General features: G+C 35.3%; 1 protein-coding gene and 1 long non-coding RNA gene across 4 annotated transcripts in view; one reads left to right on the top strand and one right to left on the bottom strand.

The window, feature by feature from the left end:
• XPOT (exportin for tRNA) overlaps nucleotides 1–23,425 on the top strand; it is a 133,752-nt gene extending 110,327 nt beyond the window's left edge. For both annotated transcript variants that reach the window (XM_074325460.1, XM_019732428.2), the window contains 19 exons: nucleotides 821–1,005; nucleotides 1,100–1,268; nucleotides 2,633–2,869; nucleotides 3,883–3,921; nucleotides 4,051–4,113; nucleotides 5,096–5,220; nucleotides 5,590–5,734; nucleotides 5,925–6,044; nucleotides 6,409–6,503; nucleotides 7,113–7,182; nucleotides 8,798–9,036; nucleotides 10,184–10,469; nucleotides 11,627–11,816; nucleotides 12,380–12,496; nucleotides 12,679–12,794; nucleotides 13,445–13,492; nucleotides 16,658–16,729; nucleotides 18,721–18,777; nucleotides 21,198–23,425. In XM_074325460.1, the coding sequence (XP_074181561.1) occupies nucleotides 821–1,005; nucleotides 1,100–1,268; nucleotides 2,633–2,869; nucleotides 3,883–3,921; nucleotides 4,051–4,113; nucleotides 5,096–5,220; nucleotides 5,590–5,734; nucleotides 5,925–6,044; nucleotides 6,409–6,503; nucleotides 7,113–7,182; nucleotides 8,798–9,036; nucleotides 10,184–10,469; nucleotides 11,627–11,816; nucleotides 12,380–12,496; nucleotides 12,679–12,794; nucleotides 13,445–13,492; nucleotides 16,658–16,729; nucleotides 18,721–18,777; nucleotides 21,198–21,224 (2,400 nt within the window). In that variant the 3' untranslated portion in view covers nucleotides 21,225–23,425. The remainder of the gene's footprint in view (nucleotides 1–820; nucleotides 1,006–1,099; nucleotides 1,269–2,632; nucleotides 2,870–3,882; nucleotides 3,922–4,050; nucleotides 4,114–5,095; nucleotides 5,221–5,589; nucleotides 5,735–5,924; nucleotides 6,045–6,408; nucleotides 6,504–7,112; nucleotides 7,183–8,797; nucleotides 9,037–10,183; nucleotides 10,470–11,626; nucleotides 11,817–12,379; nucleotides 12,497–12,678; nucleotides 12,795–13,444; nucleotides 13,493–16,657; nucleotides 16,730–18,720; nucleotides 18,778–21,197) is intronic.
• LOC109447776 (uncharacterized) lies at nucleotides 1–24,107 on the bottom strand. Of its 2 annotated transcripts, XR_012493925.1 has the most exons (5): nucleotides 23,973–24,107; nucleotides 19,207–19,305; nucleotides 15,871–15,912; nucleotides 15,436–15,563; nucleotides 1–399 (listed from the first exon to the last, which is right to left on the bottom strand). It is a non-coding gene; the product is annotated as an uncharacterized LOC109447776 (long non-coding RNA). The 2 variants fall into 2 exon arrangements; XR_012493924.1 differs by lacking the exon at nucleotides 1–399 and having other exon boundaries at nucleotides 15,226–15,563.
• Nucleotides 24,108–24,182: the final 75 nt, after the last annotated feature.

Genomic DNA, 24,182 nt, shown 5'->3' with positions numbered 1-24,182 from the left:
CACCGCCCATTTTCAGGTTTCAATGTAGATTGTGTAGGGGACAGTGGGCACAAAATAAACAGCATAAGGCTTATTTTATTTTTGATAAGAACTTTCTAAGAATTACAGATTTACACAACATTTTGAATTTTGTTTTACGAAGGAACTTAAACTTGGGGTTTTTTTTCCCTTAGATATAGGCTGAAATTAGAATATTACTTTAGATTTTTTTTAACTAGATGAGCAGTTTCTCCAGTGAAATACACAAATTGATTTTCTCCTATCAATTTGTAGGGAAATTGGTCTGTCTTTACTACTGCTGTATCATAGAGTAAGGAGTCAGTGCTGGGTTCTTCTGGTTCTCAGTCACATAGCCCAGCCCATTATATTTCTTAATTGCCCGATCAAACCTTCTTGTTCCTAAAGAACACAATAGAAATAGCTTAATTAAAATGCGTGTAGTAATTTTAAGGTCAATATATAGCAAACATACTTATAAAAATTACTATGCTTTTAAGTTATTGCCATTCTCTAGTGGAAGTATCATGTTTGCCTAATGAGAAATAATATTTATCACGTGCTTAAGATTTCTAAGTAATGCTTATTTTTAGTTTGTGTTTAACAAGAAATTAAGTCTGGCACTGAGGGATAGAACGGAAAGAGGAAATAGAATCACGGGATATGGTTTTAGAGCAGATAAATAGGAAAACAATAGCAGGGAATGTGTTAAGTCTGGAAGTTGAGTGGTAAGGTAATTACTGTGTACAACTATTCAGATGTCAAACATTATCTTGTGAGGTAATCTTTGATTGTGTATGAGGTGTTTTGTTTTGTTTTGTAGGAGGCTCGTAGAAATACCCTAATAAAAGATACTATGAGGGAACAGTGCATTCCAAACTTGGTGGAATCATGGTACCAAATCCTACAAACTTATCAGTATACTAATTCAGAAGTGACATGTCAGTGCCTTGAAGTAGTTGGGGCTTATGTCTCTTGGATAGACTTATCCCTTATAGCCAATGATAGGTGAGTATACTTTTAAAATGTAAATCTGCAAAATACAGTATGTAAAACTCATGAATTTGAAAATATTATAACAATTATATTCCCCCATTGCCAGGTTTATAAATATGCTGCTAGGTCATATGTCAATAGAAGTTCTACGGGAAGAAGCATGTGACTGTTTATTTGAAATTGTAAATAAAGGAATGGATCCTGTTGATAAAATGAAACTAGTAGAATCTTTGTGTCAAGTATTACAGTCTGCTGGGTTTTTCAGCATTGACCAGGTCAGTAGATTTATATATAAAGGTTTGAAAATTGTTAGAACAAACTAACATAGGTAGTAATTTAAATATGGTTTCTTTTTCTTTTTTCTTTTTTTTTTAAATGTTGGAAACTCTCCTTGAGATTATAATAATGAAACACTATCCAGAAAATCATAATGTTATCTGTAGCATTTGCTTTAGACAATAGATTATACCAGTTCTTAAACCTGAAGATCTGGGATGGTTCCTGCAGTTGTGCATTTTTAACAAACCTCCGGGTGACGCTAACACTACTGGACCATGGAGCATCCCTTCAGTAGCAAGGGATGGTACTGTTTACTGACAGTGCATTTTGACCAAAATTAGACTCAATTACAAAGTTATATTTTCATCATACTTTTGAATCGTTACCCATTTGAGCTATTAGAATTAACCCCAACAGAGAAGGGCTCTGGATGTGCTAAATTAGTAATTGAGAAACAGAATTTGAAGGTTTTCATTTTGATTTTACCTGTGACAGATAAAGAATTACTAAGAAGTCTTTGTATTGCTGACATGTCAGTAATACTGCTCTAGTGTTTTCCTTGCCGACAGATGAATAGTAGTGTTTTTTAGTCCCTGGTAAAAAACCTAAAAATGGTGAAGGTAAAATCTCTTTCTATAGAAAAACATCATAAGGATAATGAATGAAAAAAAATGTAAGTTTTGGTTCTGGCTCTAACACTGACATGATCTTAGGCAGGTAATTGTAATAGCAGTATCTGTCTCTTCATAGCATCATTGAGGCTCAAATTAAACAGTATCAGAAAAGACTTGTAAATAGTTGCACATACAGTATTGTAATATGACAGCATTAACTTTATTAGAGCATATTTACTAAATTCAACAGTTTAGAGAAGAGGTTTTCAAACCGTACATTTCTATTTTTATATTTTTATAAAGTCGGCAGTATCTACAGGACTATGATCATTAAAAATAGTTGCTTTAAAGAGTACTAGTGGTTGGCAGCCAGTTAGCTCAGTTAGTTAGAGCATGGTGCTCGTTACACCAGGGTTGCTAGTTCGATCCCCACGTGGGCCCCTGTGAGCTGCGCCCTCCACAACTAGATTGAAACAACTACTTGACTTGGAGCTGATGGGTCCTGGAAAAACACACTTAAAATAAATTTTTAAAAAGTTAAAAAAAAAAAATAGAGTACTAGTGGATGATAATAGTCGAAGAATTCAAACTCTAAAAATATCCCAGTCAGAATGGTAGAATTATTAAATAACGTTAATTTAAAATTGAATCCAATAATTGGCACTTGATTCATACTAAAGTTTAGCGTCTCCCTCTTACTCATAGGTAGGTGGTTTTAAATTGAGGCCTATTTCGATTTCTTTTAGGAAGAAGATGTTGACTTCCTGGCTAGATTTTCTAAACTGGTAAATGGAATGGGACAGTCATTGATAGTTAGCTGGACTAAATTAGTTAAGAATGGGGATATGAAGAATGCTCAAGAGGCACTACAAGCTATCGAAACAAAAGTGGCGCTGATGTTGCAGCTGCTGATTCATGAGGATGATGACATCTCTTCTAACATTATTGGATTTTGTTATGATTATCTTCATATTTTGAAACAGGTGAGCCCGTTTTAATCTTTTTGTCCAGTAGATAATATAGAAGAGCCATAGAGAATTGGAAAATAAGACGAAAAATGAAAATGAGAAAATAGCCATAATTCTACTACCTAATAATATTTACTGTTAAATATTAAAGTATTTCCTTTTTTTTTTCCTTTAAACTTTTTAGCCAGAAAACAGAAGTGACCAGGTTCTAACAAACTTCAGAATTAGTTACAGGTTTAGGATTTCTTTTTCCATTTTTGAATCTGTGTTTATTTCTAAACACAGTAGAAATTTTGTTAAGCATGACATTATTTTAAGTACATGTACATCATTTCTTATAAACAATTTTTTACAATTAAAAATTTCCCTCTAGAGACTTGTTTCCAATAAGAACTTAAAATGTAGAAGGTATTAGTCTCCATATTTTGTAAAGGATACATGTATGCATGTATCCTTTTAAAGAATTAGTAACTTCTCATTATGACATTAAGTGAGAGAACCATTCCTATTTTATTTATATTCGATTTGTTGAATCAAGTCAATCGAGTCAAACTTAAAATAACTTTTTTCCAAACTGAGTTTAGCTTCTGTTTGTTATAAACACAACACATATCTGCATGCATACTTTAAGAAGTTTTAGGCAATGTGGAAAGGTATGAAGATCGTTAAAATCACTATTGGTAATCCCATTGTGTATCTATATCATAATAGATTCGTAGGCCTTTTTAACTTGTTTAAAAACAAGGTGATACCATACTTTACTCTGTCTATAACCTGCTTCTTGGCTGAATACATTGTAAGTATCTTTAAAAATCAAATTCATCTACATGTCTGTGTACATGTCAAGTTATTATCTAGAAGTGGAATTGCTAGATGTTAGGTACATGTTAGACATACTAAAAAGGGGCTGCCAAACTGCCTTCCAAAAAAGCTGTGTTCATGTTTTTAAAGATCTTGATTGGAAAAATGTTCTGCTAAGCAAGTATAACTTTAGGAAACCTAATAAATTATTGCTTACTTTTTAACAGCTTGCAGTGCTCTCAGATCAGCAAAAAGCTAATGTAGAGGTAATTGACTTCTTTTTGTTTCTTTTAAACCGGTAATAATATCTGTGTCTGCAGTCTGCCTTGAAAGATAGCTTAATTTCTAACTTTATGAAATTAAAGGAGATTGACAAACGATATTTTTAATTTTAGGCAATCATGTTGGCCGTGATGAAAAAATTGACTTATGATGAAGAATATAACTTTGAAAATGAGGTATGAATTTTGCATTAAGGAGAAAACAGCTTTAATTTTATTGTTGACTTTCATCAGATTAATATTTCAAGTTTTGATTATTTTAGAGTCCTTTATAACTGTTTTTAAAACGTTAGTCATATATATTGACCTAAACCTTAGGTAAAATTAATGGAACCCTCATAATCCTTAATTTTTCATATTTGGTCCCTTTTTAAAACACTTTGTAGCATCGAACTTCATGAAATATCATTGGTGATCATATCACTTTCTGTTTAATAAGAGTGATGAGTTGAGGCCTAGTTGGTATATCTATTGACAGATATTATTGGTGATCATACCGCACTTTGTATTTAATACGACTGACAAGTTGAGACCTGGTCAGTGGACCTGAGCTTATTAGTGTCTATGGGAGAGTGGGAATGAAGCATATAATTGTCTGGACTTGTTCTGGTTAAAAGTCTTGTCCAGGGTTGCCAGTGAGTCAGCTTTCCATCAAACACAAGGGTCATCAGGTGCTTTTTAGTAACTCAATCATGGCATATACTCTTTAGCTTTGTGCTAAACTGTCTCAGTCCTTACTTTGAGCATTCAAAAACTTTGGACTCTAAAAGGATAATGGTGATGATACCAACACACTGCATTTACAAAATGCCAGGCTCGTTACATATAACAGCTTCAATCATACAACATTATTACAGTTTTTACAGTGGACATAGAGATATAAGAATATAAATAAGGTGCTAAAGTTCTCACAAAGCCCAATGTGAACCCATTCTGGCTCTAGGCTTTCAAGGCTTGGGGCTGTGTTCAGAAATACTTATTTGTGAACAGGAGGGGAAAGGGTAGGGGAAAGGCTAAGCATAGTGAGTTTTCCTATGTAAATAAATATTGATGAAAAAATAATAGTATTAAATTTTTAAATGCAGAAAACTAATGACAACTCACCATTTACATGAGTTTTAAAGTCAAGTTTTTAAAACGAGAATTTTAAAATACATAGGGTGAAGATGAAGCCATGTTTGTAGAATATAGAAAACAACTGAAGTTACTGTTGGACAGGCTTGCTCAAGTTTCACCAGAGTTACTGCTGGCTTCTGTTCGCAGAGTTTTTAGTTCTACACTGCAGTAAGTGTTACTGTTTTTGTAACAGTTACCTCGTTTTTTTTTTCCTCCCTGATAATGGTCTACAATAAGTGATTCACATGACTTAAGAATCTATGTGACTTAGTAAGATCTTAATGTATATCTCTGAAACATGCATTTGTCCCCTTCTCTCCATCCTTGGAGATCTGCTTTTTGAAACATAAACAATAAAATAGATTACATCAGTTATTTCTACTTTTGTGATATAAATTATGTTGCCTGGCAAAATTAACAATTGCTATGACGTTTTAATAATTAAAGAGGGTTATGTTGATGTTTTTTTGTCCTGTGCATCACTAATTGTATAGAAAGTGTATATTCAGATCTCAGTGATATATTATACCTTGGTAGGAACTGGCAGACTACACGGTTTATGGAAGTTGAAGTAGCAATAAGATTGCTGTATATGTTGGCAGAAGCTCTTCCAGTATCTCATGGTGCTCACTTCTCAGGTGATGTTTCAAAAGCTAGTGCTTTGCAGGATATGATGCGAACTGTAAGTATACTGAAGATAATTTATTTTGAACATAATTTTCTGTTTTCACTATAAGCTAATGGGGAGTACCTTGTTAGAACTTAGTATCTGTTAATACTGGGGTATTTTGATAATTGCAATAAATAAGGATATAAGTAAAGATTTTAAGGACATAAATAAATAAAGATTTCTTAACTTTTTCCTGCTCCAGTTGGTAACATCAGGAGTTAGTTCCTATCAGCATACATCTGTGACATTGGAGTTCTTTGAAACTGTTGTTAGATATGAAAAGTTTTTCACAGTTGAACCTCAACACATTCCATGTGTACTAGTAAGTATATATTTTACTCTTAATTTTTATTTTCCATGTATTTCAGCTAAAGAGCAGATAGTATTCTATCTTTCTATCTTTTGCAACTTTTCTCAGAGCCAAAAGTTCTCAAAAACTCTTGAACACACTGAAACTAACCCCTCCTCCATTTCTTTAAAATGAACCATTTCTGTCTAATTAGTCACCTAAAACAAATCTGCCAGGGCCTATTTGTGTGTTATGTAGGATTACTTATTACTTACCTGGTTCCTGCCTTCTAGGAGCTAAGAAATAAAATTTGATGTGAATAAGAATGTATCATGACAGATCAATAAAGGTCTTATTTAAAAGTGCAGAAATAGTAAAAGTGTGTCTGTTTCTTTAGATGGCTTTCTTAGACCACAGGGGGCTGCGGCATTCTAGTGCAAAAGTGCGGAGCAGAACCGCTTACCTGTTTTCTAGATTTGTCAAATCTCTCAAGTAAGTACACAATTTTAGCTATTATGTTTCTTATTTTTAAGGTTATTAAATAAGACATGAATTATTTTCTAAGAGCCTTTGGTAGATTTGGTTCTTTCTGTTTTTTAAGGTATTTTAAGGTTTTTAAGATATTTTTTAAATCAAGTATTCCTTTTTTGTATCATGATGGTAATGTCTTCTTTTCCTTCTCATTATCCATTTACTTTTTTCATCATTAAAAAGTGATTTGTGTGCATACTTTTATATGAACACTAATCACTAATGACATTACATAATTACTTAACGGACAGTTTTATTGTTGTGGATCAGTAGTACATGGCTTCTTTGAAATTCTAAGAATATATTCCTTAGAAATACTTTTAGCCTAGTCTGTTTTGCATTGTATTGTTCTTTGCAAGTACCAGTTTTTGGTATGAAAACAACTCTTTCTTAGGTTTATAAGGTTGTAATATTTAAAAATCATCACTAGTCTTAATCCCATGTGACTAGCTTAAAACTGAACTTTATTTTCAGTTCTGCCTTAAAGGGCGATTTGGTATTTTTAGCAACTTTTCAAGCACTGTTATTTATGTGATTTGTTGTGATTTTTTTCTTTTTGCCTTTATTCAGTAAACAAATGAATCCTTTCATTGAGGATATTCTAAATAGAATACAAGATTTATTAGAGCTTTCTCCACCTGTAAGTATTTGTTTTTCAAGCTACAAGTTTTCTCCAAATTTTGAGACCATGTAACACCTTTAGCCTTTGTTGCTAATGCCCATGTGGGCTTTGTTTCCAGTGTGGGGTGGTGTGTGTGCAAGTTAGTTCTGTTCACCAACTTCACAGATAAACAAAGCATAGTAATAGAAATAAAAAGGAATCAAGTGTTGACTGATAAAATTGGCAGTGTGAGATACAGTCTATTCTCTGTATACTGTTAAATGTTGGTGAAGTATTTTATGGAGAAGGAAAATTTCAATTTTCAAAGTGTTCTCTATTTAGTAAAACTATGATCATATTAGCCATTTTCGGTGACTGCTTCTATTAGACTGAAGTTTCTCTGTGGTTGATTTTTCAGGCCTGGGGTAAAAGTATTTAAATGCTGGTTGATCTGAATATTTTAGTGTCCATTTCACTAGAAAGATTTAATTTGAGACACTCTGCAAGCCCATTTTGACTGATAGATGTTTTTGTGTGAACGTTGACTCTTTTTTTTTATCATTTTGATAAAAGTTATTACTAGAGCTGCCGCTTGAGCAGTGTTGAACAAAAAAAGAATATGTTTGTTCTTTTAAGTAAATAATAGTACTTAGGGTACAGAGGTTATGTACTTACATTGCATGAAAGGTTACTAGTGAATTATATGGTTAAATTATCTTTGCCTATATACTATAAAATCCTATATGTTAAAGTACTTACCTGGTTAATGCCAATTTTTCTTGTTCACAGTGACCTACTTTTTGAGTACTTTATACTTCCATAGCTATTTTATCTTTGTGTTCTCAACTCCTAGAGCAGTGATTAGTCCTAGTGGTACTTAATAAGTGTTTTAGTTACTTCTAAATCGGGACATTTCTTTAAGAGATGAGGAATTCTTTTATAATAAAACCATGACTAACTTAACTGTTCTTTAAGTCTAGGTTTTTATATAATTCCTTAACAGGGAGCTTTAGTGTTGGACCTAGAGGGGCCTCTGATGTTTTCTCCTTCCTCTTGGCCTGATTGAATAAATGTAAAAAAATTACAAAACTCATTAATAAAAATTGACCCATATGTGGGATGTTTGCCTGTGCTTGAATGAGATGTTTTTTTATTTGCAGTGTTATTTTCAAACATACTAAAGTAACAACTGGTGTGTGTGTGTGTGTGTGTGTGTGTGTATTGTATGGTTTTGTTGTTAGTCAACTCTTTTAGTTCTTATTACTCACTCTTAAACACTCTTTAAAATATTAACTTGTGTGGCCTTTGTACTAACCTTCAAAGCACCTTTATACAGCTTATTTTTAGTCTCCTAACAATCTTACAAATAAGAGTTTTACAAAAGAAAACAAGTTAGAAGGCCAGCTAATAATTATATGACCATTTTCAAAGTCTTATCCGGGATAGAATTAGATTCATGATCTTTTGATCTCTAATTCAGTTTTCTTTCCGTTATATGGTCCTGGGAGAAAATCTCTTTTTACAAGTACTCACTGTACTTTTTAATAATGAGTTGATGTGATAGATTATATCTCCTCTCCCTTTTGTACTAACTCTGCTTTAATGAGAGGAACTGAACGAAGAAAAGCTTCAGTGACACTAAATTTCATTTTAGGAGAATGGATACCAGTCTTTGTTGAGCAGCGATGATCAACTGTTTATTTACGAGACAGCTGGAGTGCTGATTGTTAATAGTGAATATCCAGCAGAACGGAAGCAAGCATTAATGAGGAATCTGCTGACTCCCCTAATGGAAAAGTTTAAAATTCTGTTAGAAAAATTGATGCTGGCACAAGACGAAGAAAGGCAGTCATCTCTAGCAGACTGTCTCAACCATGCTGTTGGATTTGCCAGGTGAGTATGATTGCAGTTAAAATTACAAAGAGTGTCTCTATATAAACAGAACCATTTATGTGATTGGATCTTTTAGAATTGGGCAGACATACCCTTATTTTGAAAACTGTTGTCCAGAGAATTGTCTAAACCTTTTTTTTCTAAATCTAGTGAATTACCATGTTTCCCCGAAAATAAGACCTGGCCGGACCATCAGCTCTAATGCGTCTTTTGGAGCAAAAATTAATATAAGACCCGGTCTTATTTTACTCTAATATAAGACCGGGTCTTATGTAATATAATATAAGACTGGGTCTTATATTAATTTTTGCTCCAAAAGACGCATTAGAGCTGATGGTCCCGCCAGGTCTTATTTTTGGGAGAAACATGGTAGTAGAAGATTTAGCTGAAGGAGGGAATAAATCGCATAACATTCTGCATTTATGCCTTGATAACTATCTAAATCCTTAAGTCCTCTGACTTCTTTGGTATAAGTTGATTGTGAATTTAAGGGGATTGGCTAAAGTGTTTATATATCAGTGACATATTGGAACATCTTGGATCAATCTTGATGCCTTAAAGAGAAGGCCCTGAGGCTGTTTTTTTAAGCTGTTGCATTGTGTCCTAGAGACCACCAAAGCTGGTGATTCTTTTTCTCTGACCCCTACTTTTCATTGGTAAAAAATAACAGCATGAACATTGCAATGATTGCTAACTAGAAGCTAGATAGAGAAATTGCTCTATAAAATACTTCAGTGCAAAAGCTAATATTAGGTTGTATAAATAATTTGATTCTAAAGACTGTTTTCTAAATGGGTAGTTTGCAGATCGTCTAGTAGGATACCGTAGTGATAATAAGTGGATTTTCTTCCCCTCTTCACTGCATACTTTGTCAATAGGATTTTAGTAAAACGTTTAGGTGGACTCACATTAGATGGATTATTTTAATAACTACATCTGATCAATTTAATTTGAGCCCTTTTTGGAATGGTAACTGGAAGCAATAGTTCACAAATAACCATATTAAGCTAAGACGGAAGTAATTGTGACATGGAAATTAAAGAATTGGCTTTATCAGTTTTGTAATTTGTTGTGCATCATTTTTGATTACTCCATAAAACTTTTAAAGAATGAAATTAAAAACAGTTGCCTGATTTTGCTTATGTAGTCGAACCAGCAAAGCTTTCAGCAACAAGCAGACTGTGAAACAATGTGGCTGTTCCGAAGTTTATCTGGACTGTTTGCAGACATTCTTGCCAGCCCTCAGTTGTCCCTTACAAAAGGATATTCTCAGAAGTGGAGTTCGCACTTTCCTGCATCGCATGATAATTTGCCTAGAGGAAGAGGTCCTTCCGTTCATCCCATCTGCCTCAGAGCACATGCTCAAAGATTGTGAAGCAAAAGACCTGCAGGAGTTCATTCCTCTTATCAACCAGATTACAGCTAAATTTAAGGTACCACACACCTCAGAGCATCTCCTGCCTTAACGAGCTTCTGCTGACAAAGATTAGATGTATTTATCTTTAGATAGATTTTGGCATTTACCCCCTTGGTTTGTCTTTTTTAAATATGAGTTACTTGAGTGCTTGGATATGTATTTTTATCATCCCTAATGTCTAGACTGCCTGACACATAGGACATGCTTAATAAAGGTTTTAATAAAAACAGACGTTCTCTGCTCTGTGCAGCAGCAGAAAACTATTAGTCTGTTAATAAAGCAAATAAAAACAGCACTGAGTACTAAATGTCTAAAGAGATAAATAAAAAGCATTGTATTTTGGGTGCCCACACAGGAGTTTGAAAGTAATTCAGTGTACAAAAGTCAGTTTTGCGTACAAGGAAATTTAAGTCACGTATAAGCTGGCTAATAAGAATGGCTAACACTTACATAGTGCTTTCTCTGTTAAAAATCTGTTCTAAGCATTTTCTTGTACCTTAATTAATTTGGTCCTTTTAACAACCCTAGGATATAAATGTTGTATTTTATAGATGAAGAAAGTGAGACACAGAGAAGTTAAGGAATTTGCCCAACAGCATATAAAGCCTGAGAGCCCGTCATACAAATTCATTTATAATTTAGCAATAGTATTCATTTCTTGAGAATTTAAATTTGAAAATATTCTATGGCAGTATTTGATTATGAAATGTTTCTGACTCCCTATTATTTTAACCTGAATCGTAAACTATAGGAAATGAGTTGAACTTAATGATCTTGAGACTTTCAATAATATATATGCTATATAGGTTTTGTGTTAACATTGATATTTGCTAACTGAATTATGTAACTAAATGGAAACTCTGGAGAAAGGCTTTATGTAAAACGTGTTTTCTAAGTTTCATTTATTTTTTTAATTGAGGTATAATTGATACGAAATATTAGTTTCAGGTGTACAATATAATGATTCAGTGTTTGTATATATTGCAAAATGATCATAGTCTAGTTAACATCCATCACTGTACATAGTTACAGAATTTTTGTTTCTTGTGATGAGACCTTTTAAAATTTATTCTTCTTAGCAACTTTCAAATAGGCAATAGAGGATTATCACTAAATTTCATAATAACTTCCTTACTCATTTCTGAAGTAGTAATAATTGTTTCTTATCTTCAGATACAGGTATCCCCATTTTTACAACAAATGTTCATGCCTCTGCTTCATGCAATTTTTGAAGTGTTGCTCCGACCAGCGGAAGAAAACGACCAGTCTGCCGCTTTAGAGAAGCAAATGTTGCGGAGGAGTTACTTTGCTTTCCTGCAAACAGTCACAGGCAGTGGAATGAGCGAAGTCATAGCAAGTCAAGGTGGAGATGCATGCCATCACTAAATTGTCTGCTTCAGTCCTTGTCACAGTTACACATCTGTATGAGCAAGAGCTGGTTGAAATAAACACTAACCTTTTGGAGTAGTTGTATGTTGGCCCCTAGAATGGCAGCTCGTTATTGTCAAGCTGGGAATTATGTTCATGTAGAGGACCTTACAATTCATTTGTATTCAGTTCCCTTTTCCCTAAGCCAGTTTCTTTAATCGGTTCTTGAGTAATATAAATAGCATGGTGGCTACATGCCAGAATTGACCTGACATTTGCGTCTTACTGACCAATTTGCCATTCTGAAATTAAAAATAAATGGGACTGTATAGATCAACAGAACATTTTGCAATATAGGAAATCCGGAGGGTAAGATAACAAAGGAATAATTATTTTTCAGTGTTTTATGCTTAAAATTGAGGAACCCAGTTAATAACAATTGAAGGATCTTATCAACTTTGTAAATGCTGTTGTTTCGTTACTTTATGTGTAATGAGAGCTTTAGGTTGCCTTTCTAGTTCTCTTAGAAATTAAACTCAAGTTTTTTGTTCTTTTCAGGTGCAGAGAATGTAGAACGAGTTCTGGTTACTGTTATTCAAGGAGCAGTCGAATATCCAGATCCAATTGCACAGAAAACATGTTTTATCATCCTCTCCAAGTTGGTAGAACTCTGGGGTAAGATGGTTTGTTTGTTTTTTAAACTTGTTTCCAACCTGTTTCCTAAGACTCTTAGATATGAAATGGAACCATAGCCCTAACATAGATAGGAGCTGGGAGTTGCTTTTCCCCAGTGATAAGTTAATTGACTTTCTTTTTATGTAAGATATATAAGATGAAAATTTGAATTCTCTTGACAGGCGGTAAAGATGGACCAGTGGGATTTGCTGATTTTGTTTATAAGCACATTGTCCCCGCATGTTTCCTAGCACCTTTAAAACAAACCTTTGACCTGGCAGATGCACAAACAGTATTGGTAAGCACCTAGCAATCTTTGTTTACCTTGTGTAGATCTCATGTGTTCCAACTCACAATTTCTTTAATGCCAGGTTGATTGGATTAGGTTTCATTGTTTTAAAAATTTTTTTAATAATTTCAAATTAGGATTCAAATTAGGATTATACCTTCTGAACTTTTGTGGATTCTTACTAAATCTTGATGCTAAAGTTGAATATATAAAATCCAGCTCCTACAACTTTAACAACCTAGACTCTTTCTAGGACCATGAAAGGGTACATGATACCAACATTCTTTGAAGTTTGGTTATTAGTTTCCTACTACTTTTCATTCTAAGTGCTTAATGGTTTTTTCCTAACTATTAAGAGTAACTTTCTCTTCATATGATAGTTTCCCCAAATCTCATCTTCAAAATACTTAATGTCAAGCAGTTGCCTTTGACTCACTTCCTCACAACCTAATAAAAGTTAGATTTCGTAATGACAATTCATTACATTAAAAGAGCATTATTGTTTTCCATTTTCTACCCAACCCACTTACTCCTTCCTCCATCTTTTCCTTCCTCCATCCCTTTGGAGGTTAATGGGCAGTGGCCAGGGAAATAAAGAGAAATTTGGATCAGTAATCAAGAATTGACTATATTAACATTCTTAAATTTGTTTTACACAGGCTTTATCCGAGTGTGCAGTGACACTGAAAACAATTCATCTCAAACGGGTAAGCTTTGTACTCTATGCACATTCATTTTTATCTCACATGTATATTTGTTATGGTTTTAATTGTGCTTGATTTCTCTTGTTCTTAAAGGCTGTATCTTTTATAAAAGTTAATTAACTTTAGTTCTGACTGTTTGGGATTTGAGGGAGTATCAGTATCCATTACTGTCCTTTACATTTTGCTTAACAAGAAGGTTAAAGTATCATGTTTTCGTTTGACAAACTGTGAAAAATCTTAACCAGAATTTAAAGTTCCAGATTTCACGATCTAGGAGGCTCTCCACAGCTACATTTCTCTTTAACTTCCTAGTATTAAAGTGGTTAGAGTACTTCAGATTTTTCACATTGTTTGTCAGACGAAAACATAACACTTTAACCTTGTTAAGAAAAATGTGAAGGGCAATAATGGATACTGATACTCCCTCATCTCAAACAGTTAGAACTGAAGTTAATTAACTTTTATAAAGGATACAGCTTTTAAGAACAATACAAATCAAGCACAGGGGAGCCATATAAAGATGAATAAAAAGTCCTCCGACATTTGTAGGGCTTACAATCAGGGAGACCAGTGCATAAGTAACTTAATGGGTTGGGTTAAGTAAGTGCTTTACGACAGACATAAACCAACTGGTATTAAGCGTAATATTGTGGGACTAAAGATGAACGAGCAGTTTTGCCTGTAAAGGCAATCTAAGAAAGACATTAGAAAGAGGTGGGGTGGGGGGTGTTGTTTGTTTGGGGTTTTTTTTTTTTTTAAGATTTTATTGGGGGAAGGGGAACAGGACTTTACTGGGGAACAGTGTGTACTTCCAGGACTTTTTTCCAAGTCAAGTTGTTGTCCTTCCAGTCTTAGTTGTGGAGGGCGCAGCTCAGCTCCAGGTCCAGTTGTCATTGTTAGTTGCAGGAGGTGCTGCCCACAGTCCCTTGCGGGACTCAAGGAATTGAACTGGCAGCCTTGTGGTTGAGAGCCCACTGGCCCATGTGGGAATCGAACGGGCAGCCTTTGGAGTTAGGAGCACAGAGCTCGAACCGCCTGGGCTACCGGGCCAGCCCGTTTGGGTTTTTTGATAGACCTTAAAACAAATGTAGATTCATTGGACTGACAAAAGGAGGAGCTGGCATTCTGGGCAAAGTTAGGCAGTATAAGAAGACATCAGACATTGCATGGTAGATTTGGTAGAAAATGGTGTTACCATGTTTAGCTGAAGTATGGAGGCAGAAGTAAGAGCTAAAAACTGAAATGGGACTGGGTGTGTTATATGTGAAAGTAAAATGGGTCTAGGTGTATTCTGTGTGAAAAGGTGGGAAGTCAGCAGGCAACAGGGTTGTAATTTAGGATAGCTAGGTGGGAAAAAGGTGTTCAGAGAGCAGTTTGGAATATAGACCCGAACCAGGTAGGACTTTTGGAGTCCTAAATGTGTAGTTAGTCAAGGTGAAGTTGTAGCAATGAATAAGGCTTTTTAAGACCAGGACAGAAAAAAACCTTGGCCAAAGCAAGAGTCAAAGGAAAGCTAGAAGTAGAACCAAAGGTATGAAAGCTAAGGGAAGAGTCACAGAGAGGAGGTGGTGGCATTACTGGGTGCTAGCGAGTCAAGGAGGATGAGGAATGACAAGAAACAGTAAGAATGGTATTTACAGTTCAGAATGGCATTTGTCTTGTCCTTAGAAGCTCTTATTTAGGCACACATAGCATTGAATCAAATAGAATATTATATTTGCAAATGTTTTGCTTCTATTTTTTCATTTATTCACTTGACTGTTTCTTGAGGTACAACTTTACTTTTCCCAATTAAGAAAAAAAACTACCTTTTTAAGTGATAACAGTGGGGTTATATGAGATGATGCAACACGTGGGCAGTATGTACAGGGAGAGTTGACTAAAGAAAAAGGTGAGAAGGAAAGTCAAAGGGATATGAGAAGCTTTCACAAACAATGAAATGTTACCTTCTCTTAATTGCGAACTGGCTTCCTTTGAAGGGTCATTGAATTGTAACCTAGGTCCATTGGGTAGAGGAGGAAACATAAATCCTTTGATTCCAGAGCAGTAGTATTAAACAGGAAATCAGGTGTTACTGCAGGGAGAAGCGTTTGAGAGATGGATCGATTTCATTTTGATAACTGCTACTTTCAGCTGGACCTGCTTGGAGTCATCAGTATATTAAAGCCTTTAAGTCAGATTCAGGTTTAAAAGTGAAATTGGGTGTTTATTGGTTGTTTTTTTTAAGTATTGGATTTATTAAAATTCCTTGAGGCCAAACACATTGCTCTAGGAAAACCATTTTCAAATTACATTCTAAGTTCGTTTGTTGTTGCTGAGAAGGGGTGGGGAGTTAGGAGTTAGTTTGTGGAATTCTTCTCTCTTCCCTCCACAAAACTTACCTCCAAAATGCCCCCAGAAAACTATTATTACAATTTCAGCACCTAGAAGAAGGCAATGAAGAGAAATGGTTGTACAAACCGGGTGACCTGCTTTTAGTACAGATTTAATCCACAACAGACTGGCCAAGTAGTCCTATCTTTCTGGGTCTTAGTTTCCTCACCTGGCTACTGAGTTTCTGTACCCTCGTTTGTAAATAGAAAAGGGGAAGTGTGCCTTTATTGATGGTATCTCCTAACATATCATTTTATACTGTCTTGCTTGTATTGTAGTTTCTAAAGATGGTAATTTCCCCGCCAGTGCCCGAAGGCTTCCCCTCATGCACCCACAGACACTCTTTAGTCCACCCAGTGGTCGATTGGACAGAGCACCGCTCTTCGCTGTCTCCTTGCAGTGTATGGAAGGCTCTGGCATTGAGACCTGCATTTAGAAGAATGTATTTTTTAATTTGTTTAATCTATAGTACTACATAACACTAAGTAATGCTAACATGTAGTAAATACTAAGTGCTATTCTAAAGGCTTGACATTTCTCAACTTCCAATCCTCACAATAGCACCACTTTTCAGATGGGGAAACTGAGGCTCACAGAAGTTAAGTAACTTGTCCAGGTTACCAGAAATTTGCCAGAACCAGGCTTCAAAACATAGCAGTCTGGCTCCAGAGTCTGTGTTCTTAATCATGATACCTTATTGTGTTTAAAGTTTACATGTGTGTTCTAGTTTCTTTCTAAACATTAGTAATGTCAAGGAAGAAAATAATTCAGTTCCAATCATCTTTTAATTTTCAGGGCCCAGAATGTGTTCAGTATCTTCAACAAGAATACCTTCCTTCCTTGCAAGTAGCTCCAGAGATAATTCAGGTAAGAGCTATCCTAGCAGGTTTTCCCCTTAATTTAATTAAAGAAATATAACTATGTAGTTCAATCTAAATTTTGATTCAAGAAAGTCATACTGCATTCAACTTGATGTTTTTCTGTGCATAGGATAGCAAGAGTCAAACTTCAGGGGTCTTTGAAATTGAACGGGAAAAATTGTATTTTTATGTTCACTAACCTTTAACTGAAATTTAATTTCCTGTTATTGTGTAGGTGACAAATCATAGTAGTATTTGCACTGCCTGTGACTTTGTCACCAATAGAAATCATGGGTATTTTGTTACCACATTAGTTGTTCCAGAGATCTCGAAGTACTGTTTAAACTCATCAGTATTTTTAAATTATGAGTTACGATAATGCCATTAGACTTTGTCATCCAAGTCAGTAGACTTTGTCATCCAAGTCAGTCTTCTTATTCTACCACATGTCAAAAATATTTTTTATAACCATAATTCATTATTAGTTTCCTTTGTAATCCCATGTATTAAAAATAATCCCATGTGTTAAAAATATTCTGAAAGGGGCCCAGTAGGCTCCCCCAAACTGCCAAAGGGGACCGTGGCACACAAACTTCTGTTGCAAGGGTTTGTGTCAGGTAGTTCATTTTATAGGTGCCAAGTTTAATGAGTAAATCGGAAACTATATTTTGATATAAGGGGCTGAAAAGCTATCTCATACTTTGGCACTATTACAGTCATTTTTTTAATGGCATTTAGTTATTTTCTTGGCATATAGTTATCCAGATTTCTTGTCCATTAGCACATAGATCTAATAAGGTATGAAAGTTTTTATTAAAACTAGAGTTAGAATCTTTTGTGTAGGTTCTAAGAATTATTTCTTCATCAACAATAATTTATAATGCTGTTTCATAGGCACTGAAAAACTTGAATGAAAAACAGGATAGATCTCACATAAGAGTAATCATAAACTCATTTTTAATGAATTTATGGTCTCTTATATTGTGCCACACCATCTTCAACTTGAGAGATATTAATGAATTTTCTCAGTTACCACTTACACAAGCTAATATTTTATGAAAACAGTAAATTACTAATTATTCATGTGATCTTAATTTCTCATCAAAAATAGAAACATATCATTAGCTTTTGAATAGCTAATATTCTCCCAGATTGCTAAGTGAAACACAGTTATATTTCCATCTAATAATTTAATTGTAAAGGATAAGGCTCCCCAGTTTTCCCTTTCGCACATACCTTCTAACAGGACGTTTTGCCAGAATTCTTTTATAGAGAATTTTTTCTTTTTCTTTTGGTCTGGCTTTGCCCAGTTACCTACTAGGTGAAAACAGCCATAGCGATGTAGTTTTTGTCCCAATCACCCTTCTTAGGCATCAGTCCACCTTGTCTAGGAGAGCCACGTTCTCAGAAGTGAAAGCAGCCTGTCTGACAAGTATTTACATCTGAGAACACCATATAACCTTCTTTGGTGAGGAACTGTTCCAGTTCATTTTGATAAGTTATAAATACTCTAGATTTGAAGCAACGCAAATGTCCATTGACAGATGAATAGATAGTAGAATGTGGTATATACACTCAATGGAATATTATTCAGCCTTAAAACAGGGAAATCCTGTCGTATGCTACAGGGTGAATCTTGAGGTCTTTATGCTAAATGAAATAAATAAGTCAGTCACAAAGGAGACAAATGCTGCATGTTCCACTTACATGAAGAATCCAAAGAAGTCATCATTTTAAAAACAGAGACTAGAGTGATGGTGACTGGGGAGGGGGAGGAAGGAGGATTGCAAGTGGGTATTTGCAAAATGAAAAATTCCAGAGATCTGTTTCACAACAGTTTACATATAATTAATACTCCTGTACTGTGCACATGCAAATGGTTAAGATGATCAATTTTATGTTTTTTATCACAATTTTAAAATAATGCTGTGGATTTGAATTACAATGAATGTAAATACAAATATATTCATTCTCTTCTCCTCCCCTCCTGGCCCCCAGGAGTTCTGTCAAGCGCTTCAGCAGCCTGATGCTAAAGTTTTTAAAAACTACTTAAAGGTAGGTATGTAGAAAACTTCCATATCTTCGTATAATTAGGTAATGTTTCCGAGCCAAGAGAGAATATATATTGTAGGATACTGTGTCATACTGTATGTAGTTTGACCAACCATTACTTATTTTGGGATCTCTTTGTTCTAAAACTTGCTTCTAAGAATCTGTATTTATAAGATGTTATACTTCACAGTCTTCTGTGAAATCCCTTTCAACTGAACTTCTATAAATGATCGTAGAAATAGAAAGTTAAGTACGAACAGTGAGTGTGTATGTGCCTGAGCATATTGGTATGAAAATGCCAGTTTTCTTTAGTTTTGTGATGTAATTAAATAGACACTAGAGCATTGGGAGAACAAGTAAAGTTTCAGAACACATGCCCATATTGAGTTGAAAGGAAGGAGCTAAAAATATAAAAACAGAAGTATGACTTACTTGGTTGTATCCTGCTTGAAATTTTTGAATTGTAAAATGTACAAAAAGTAGAGTCCTCAGATTTGGCCATGAGGGCTCTTTTTACATTCGCAAAAGTCACTGCATTTAAAAAAACAGAAAAAAAAAAAAAAACAAGTTGGTAAGAAGCACCAAATGTTTATTTGGTGTTCATAATTACAGTTAAATCCATGAGATAGCACTATGGTGCTTTCACCTAAGTAGTCAGTCATTCAGTACTCTGTGACTGCTTTTTATGTAACAGGTACTATGCTAACTGCCGCAAATACCAATATGGGGTTTTCCCTGCCCACAAGGAGCTCGTGGTCTGGAAATAAGATTACAGTGTGACAGGATGAGGAACTGTTTTTTATTTTCATTTATTACCTTCATTCAACAAATCTGAGGGCAAAGCTAAATGTCTTGGTAGTAGGTAACTTAATGAGTGGCTACCTGGTTCTTTTGCCCAAGGCATTCAATAGGATTTGTAAGTCAAGGGGCTTTGCTGAGTAATTAAGTATGCCATCCTTTGACTTGGATTCTGATCGTTTTCCTTGTCAGTTTTCCCCCAGTAGTACTGGTTTGTCAGCTTCAACTGACAAGAGTGTATGAACCGAATGCTGAGCATTCTGTTTATCATAGGGAACCTTTCCGCTCCAATTTCTCTATAAAAGCAAAATGCCTGTGGAGGTAACCTCCGCTAAATGACTGATGGGTTTAACTGGTTTAAAGGACTCAAAGAATCGTTACTCTCTATTAGAGGTCATCTGTAAGAGCAGATCTAGGTGCCTTGTAGTAGGCTTGTGCGCCAAACATTTTAATTTATCCAAACAGCACTATAAAGGTTTTCTCCCAATCCCAACTTCTGTTTAGTGATTACATTATGGCAATGATAACATTATGCTTCTGGTTGGAAAAAATGAAGTTCCTTCGTCTGTGGCTACTCTCTACATATCTGATTGATCCTCAGATCTTGCTGATTCTTCCTGTCACTCACTTGCTGTCCCTCCCTTTTGGTCTCTGGTGTAGGCTTGTTATCTCACTCATCTCCCTTCCCTTGTTCTAGCCAAGCAGACCTGTTTGAAAACATTGAACACTCCTCTGAAATTCATTCCCCTCCTTCATTATTTTTTTAAGCCTGTTGACTACAAACAAATTCATGTTTCTTAGTTTGGCATTCAGAGTGTTTTTCATATTCTGATCTCAGACTCCCTTTCTAGTTTCTCCTGTGGGAATGGTCTTTGCCATTCCTGGTGACCTTCAAAAATTGTACCTTATTAGCACCCCTGTTCCTTCATGAATTCTATCCATTCTTCTAGGCTTCCCTCAAGCATCTGCCTCCTCGGCTTTCTTTTGCTCATACAGTATCATTTTTTTCTCTCCACTTAGATTATTTATTGTTAAATGAATGTCTGATCTACTAGTGCTAGGGATGCAATGATCAATATAGTTTTATCTTTAATGAGCTTACTGTCTACCATTTATGCCCTAACTGTGGAAGGTAGTATGTAATATTGGGCCAGTGCCTAGTGCAACCTCGAGCCTACTTGTTCGTAGTCTCAAATGTTAAATTGGAAGTACTTTTTAATAATCAAATAGTAAATTCCTTAAGGGATAAACACTGCTATCTGTAGCTTTGACTTGTTTGTTTCTTCCTCAGAATTTAATTTCTCAGTAATAACTTGGACAGTAATGCCACTCAGCAAACAGTTGTCAAGAGCATGTTTTCTTTTGACCACTTGAATCTCATAGCATTAGCAGCAATGCCGTATTTTCACTAGTTTCTCAACTGAGTCATGTCAACATAAGTTATCGAGTTGTCAGAAGAGGAAGTTCTTGTATCATGTGTGGATTTATGAAATATGTGAAATGTTTTAAATATCTATTAACTTTTATAAAAGAATGGCTAGCATTCAGTAACTTGGAATCATTCTTCAAATGAAAGGTGGTACCTTCGGACATCAGTACTAATTGCACTAATACTTTATTTGCAGGTGTTCTTCCAGAGAGCAAAGCCCTAAGGACTGGATCTCCCCGTGCCTACTTCATGATCAGGAATTCCAGTTAAAAAGAAGCAATTTTGTGTGCCATTCACACTGGTCTTTTTAACTTTGCTTTGAGCTTAATGCAGTACATGTATTGGAATTTTTCTGTAAAATGGATGTAATTTTCCCTACATACAGGTATGTAACAACAAGAGAAGTTGCTTGCATGCCAATTCAAATTGTTCTATGTAAAAATGCTGTTAAAAGGTACAGCAGAGTTATCCTAGTACCCTTTTTTGTTACTTGAAACTTTAAGTCCTTTATAAAAACCATAGCAAGAAACTACTTTTTTTTTAAATTGCTGAATATAAAATGTTTGAAAATTTCAATTTTCTTTTATGTGTTCAGACTCACAGTATGGGGGAATACAACAGGTCAAACCTAATTTTTTGTAGATAGCCCTTCCATTTCTGCAAACTGTTTCGATGCCAATATGTATGGTACAAAAGAGAATGGTTTCATAAATTAACTGATTTAAGAGTAGGTGCCGGTGTTACACATTTTTTATAAAAAAAAATAAATTTTACATAGTGAATCTACCACGTCTTTTTTGGAATTATTATAAATACTTTAACCTTATTTTCTCATCTCTCCCTGATTTCCCATTTAAAGGATTGCACATATAAGCTTACAGATGATTTATTTTATTTAATTATGCTCCTAAAAGGTTACATGCAACTTAGTTCTGTTAAAGAGAATCTTTTTAAAATGCACTAGAAGAAGCCTATGTGAATCTGTTGACAGAATTAAAAATCCAATTTTTTCCTACCTCTTTTATTGGATCTACCTAGGGCACAATATATTATATCTATGTGTTTATGATACTTATAAGTAGTCACTGCCTGTTACTGTTACCTTCCCCTTCTCCCATTTTTAGTCATGACTGTGCAAGAAAACAAGAGGAAAAATACTAGTATCAGTAGTAGTATTGGGAAATTAAGAAAGGAGGGAGAAAACTGAGTAGCAAAATTACTCTAATCATTTAAATTCTAAAAGTGAGTAAGGTTTTTTGTTTTTTTTTGGGTGGGGGGTGTTGTTTTGTTTTAACCTTTGGCCCATATGGTCCCTATGGTCTTCAGTATTCTATAAACTCCCTAAAATTGTATTCTAAATAAATGAAAGCTGAGTGCTTTGTTGATAAGTTTCCTATACTATGGAAGAGATAATGCACCTATTGCAATAGTACTCATTGTTCAAAGTATACTAGTGAGTAGCATAGCATAGTAGTTAAGAGCACAGGCTCCATCCAGATCCAGCGTAGGTGGGTTCAAATAATAGTTCTGCCAGTAACTGGTTTTAGAGCCTCGAGCAAGTTAAATAACTACTCCCTGCACAGCTTCCCCATCTACAGAATGGGAGAAATACTGGTAGCTACCTCATACTAAGAATTTAGTAAGTTAAACATGGAGAGCTTATTACAGTATCTACGCATGAAGGCTTGATACGGTTACTGTACTATTCCAAATATGTAAAGGTGACACCTCCTTTCACTTCTTCCTTTCCCTCTGGCGCTTTAAAGCCTTTCAAAAGATTCACATGTTCAGAGCTAATAGAAATCAAGACATGGAAATTAAGAGTCTGTAATAAAAATTAAACTTCATGTTATGTAATCATGTATAATTCTTCATGCCCTGAAATTGCCCAAAGCACTTTACTTAGTACCATAGCAATTACGAAACTGTTCCATCATGAATTATCATATTTGTATTCTACTTAGTTCCCAAAAGCAAGCAAATAATTGTCACAAGGGTGAATTTCACCTGTTAACCAGTGAAATAACATTGAGGCAAAAGACAGATTTGTGTGACTTGACTGTGGAAACACAAGGGTTTTATGATGCCTGGTTTAGTTCTGTGCCTAACAGTTTATTTAAATCCTAAAATAAATGCTAACACTATTTAATTCACAAGTAGCTTGACCCTAAGTTTTCAATGTGTATCAGTTATAATGTGGTAAATATGTGAATCAAGTACTTGGGCTCAGCTAATCACTTCTCCCATATAACTTGGAGCTGTGGGTTTTACTGTTCTAAGAAACTTTGACAGGTCCTCTTGGCATTAGATACGGGAGAACTGAAACTGGTTGGAATTGTAAGCAGTGAATAGTATTGTTTGTTGTTGGACTAATTCCGTCACTTAAACTGTTTAAAAGTCTAATAAAGTAACTTTCTTTGTAAAGATGCATACAGTGGGCTTTTGTTATCTCCATCGTGCGTGTAACAGAGGTAAAACAACAACAACAAAAAACATGTTTCAAGTTCAGTACTTGGCAGAGAGAGCTGGAACTGTAACCCCAGGTCTGTTCCATTTAAAAGCCTGTGCTCTTAACCACTCTGCCATGGTTTCCAATTTCATTGCCTGTTGCTGTACTCATTTGGGAAGACCTCTCCTTCCTCTCCCGCCCTCAGAAATTTAGCCCTGGATCGGCAGTACTCTGGACAGGGAACACCAGGGAACACGTAGCCCCCGAGATCTTGGCGGCATGAATATTGCTGTACCTGATGTTAGTCCTTAAGCTCTCCAATACTGCCATTTTCCAAAATACCGTTTAAAAAGAGGGAATTAAGTGAGTTTATTGACATTAAAACTTAAACGGCTCAATTATTCAGAGACGATATCCTGGCTCCACGGCAGCCAACGTGGTCTTTAAGACATACAAATCTATCCCTTTAGACTACGATATTCCCCAACGATAAACCCCTCACGCGTCCAGCGTCCTGCACACCTGTGATGTGAACGTTTGTAACCACGCGTTGCAGGTCTGTCCCACTATCGCCACACTCCGCACTCTGCCTTTGGCTCTCCGGGACGGGGCGGGGTTTGCAGTTGGAATCTGAATCTTTGCGCTCCTGCGCTTGGCTCCATGGCTTCACCCTCGGAAGCGGAGGGGTCAGGCAGAGGGTGTGGCGACATCAGACATCAGACACCCCCCGCA

Source organism: Rhinolophus sinicus, linkage group LG02 (genome assembly GCF_036562045.2).
Source record: "Rhinolophus sinicus isolate RSC01 linkage group LG02, ASM3656204v1, whole genome shotgun sequence".
Classification (NCBI taxonomy): domain Eukaryota; kingdom Metazoa; phylum Chordata; class Mammalia; order Chiroptera; family Rhinolophidae; genus Rhinolophus; species Rhinolophus sinicus.
Note: the sequence above shows the minus strand (reverse complement) of the source record. Positions and strands in the feature narration are given on the sequence as shown.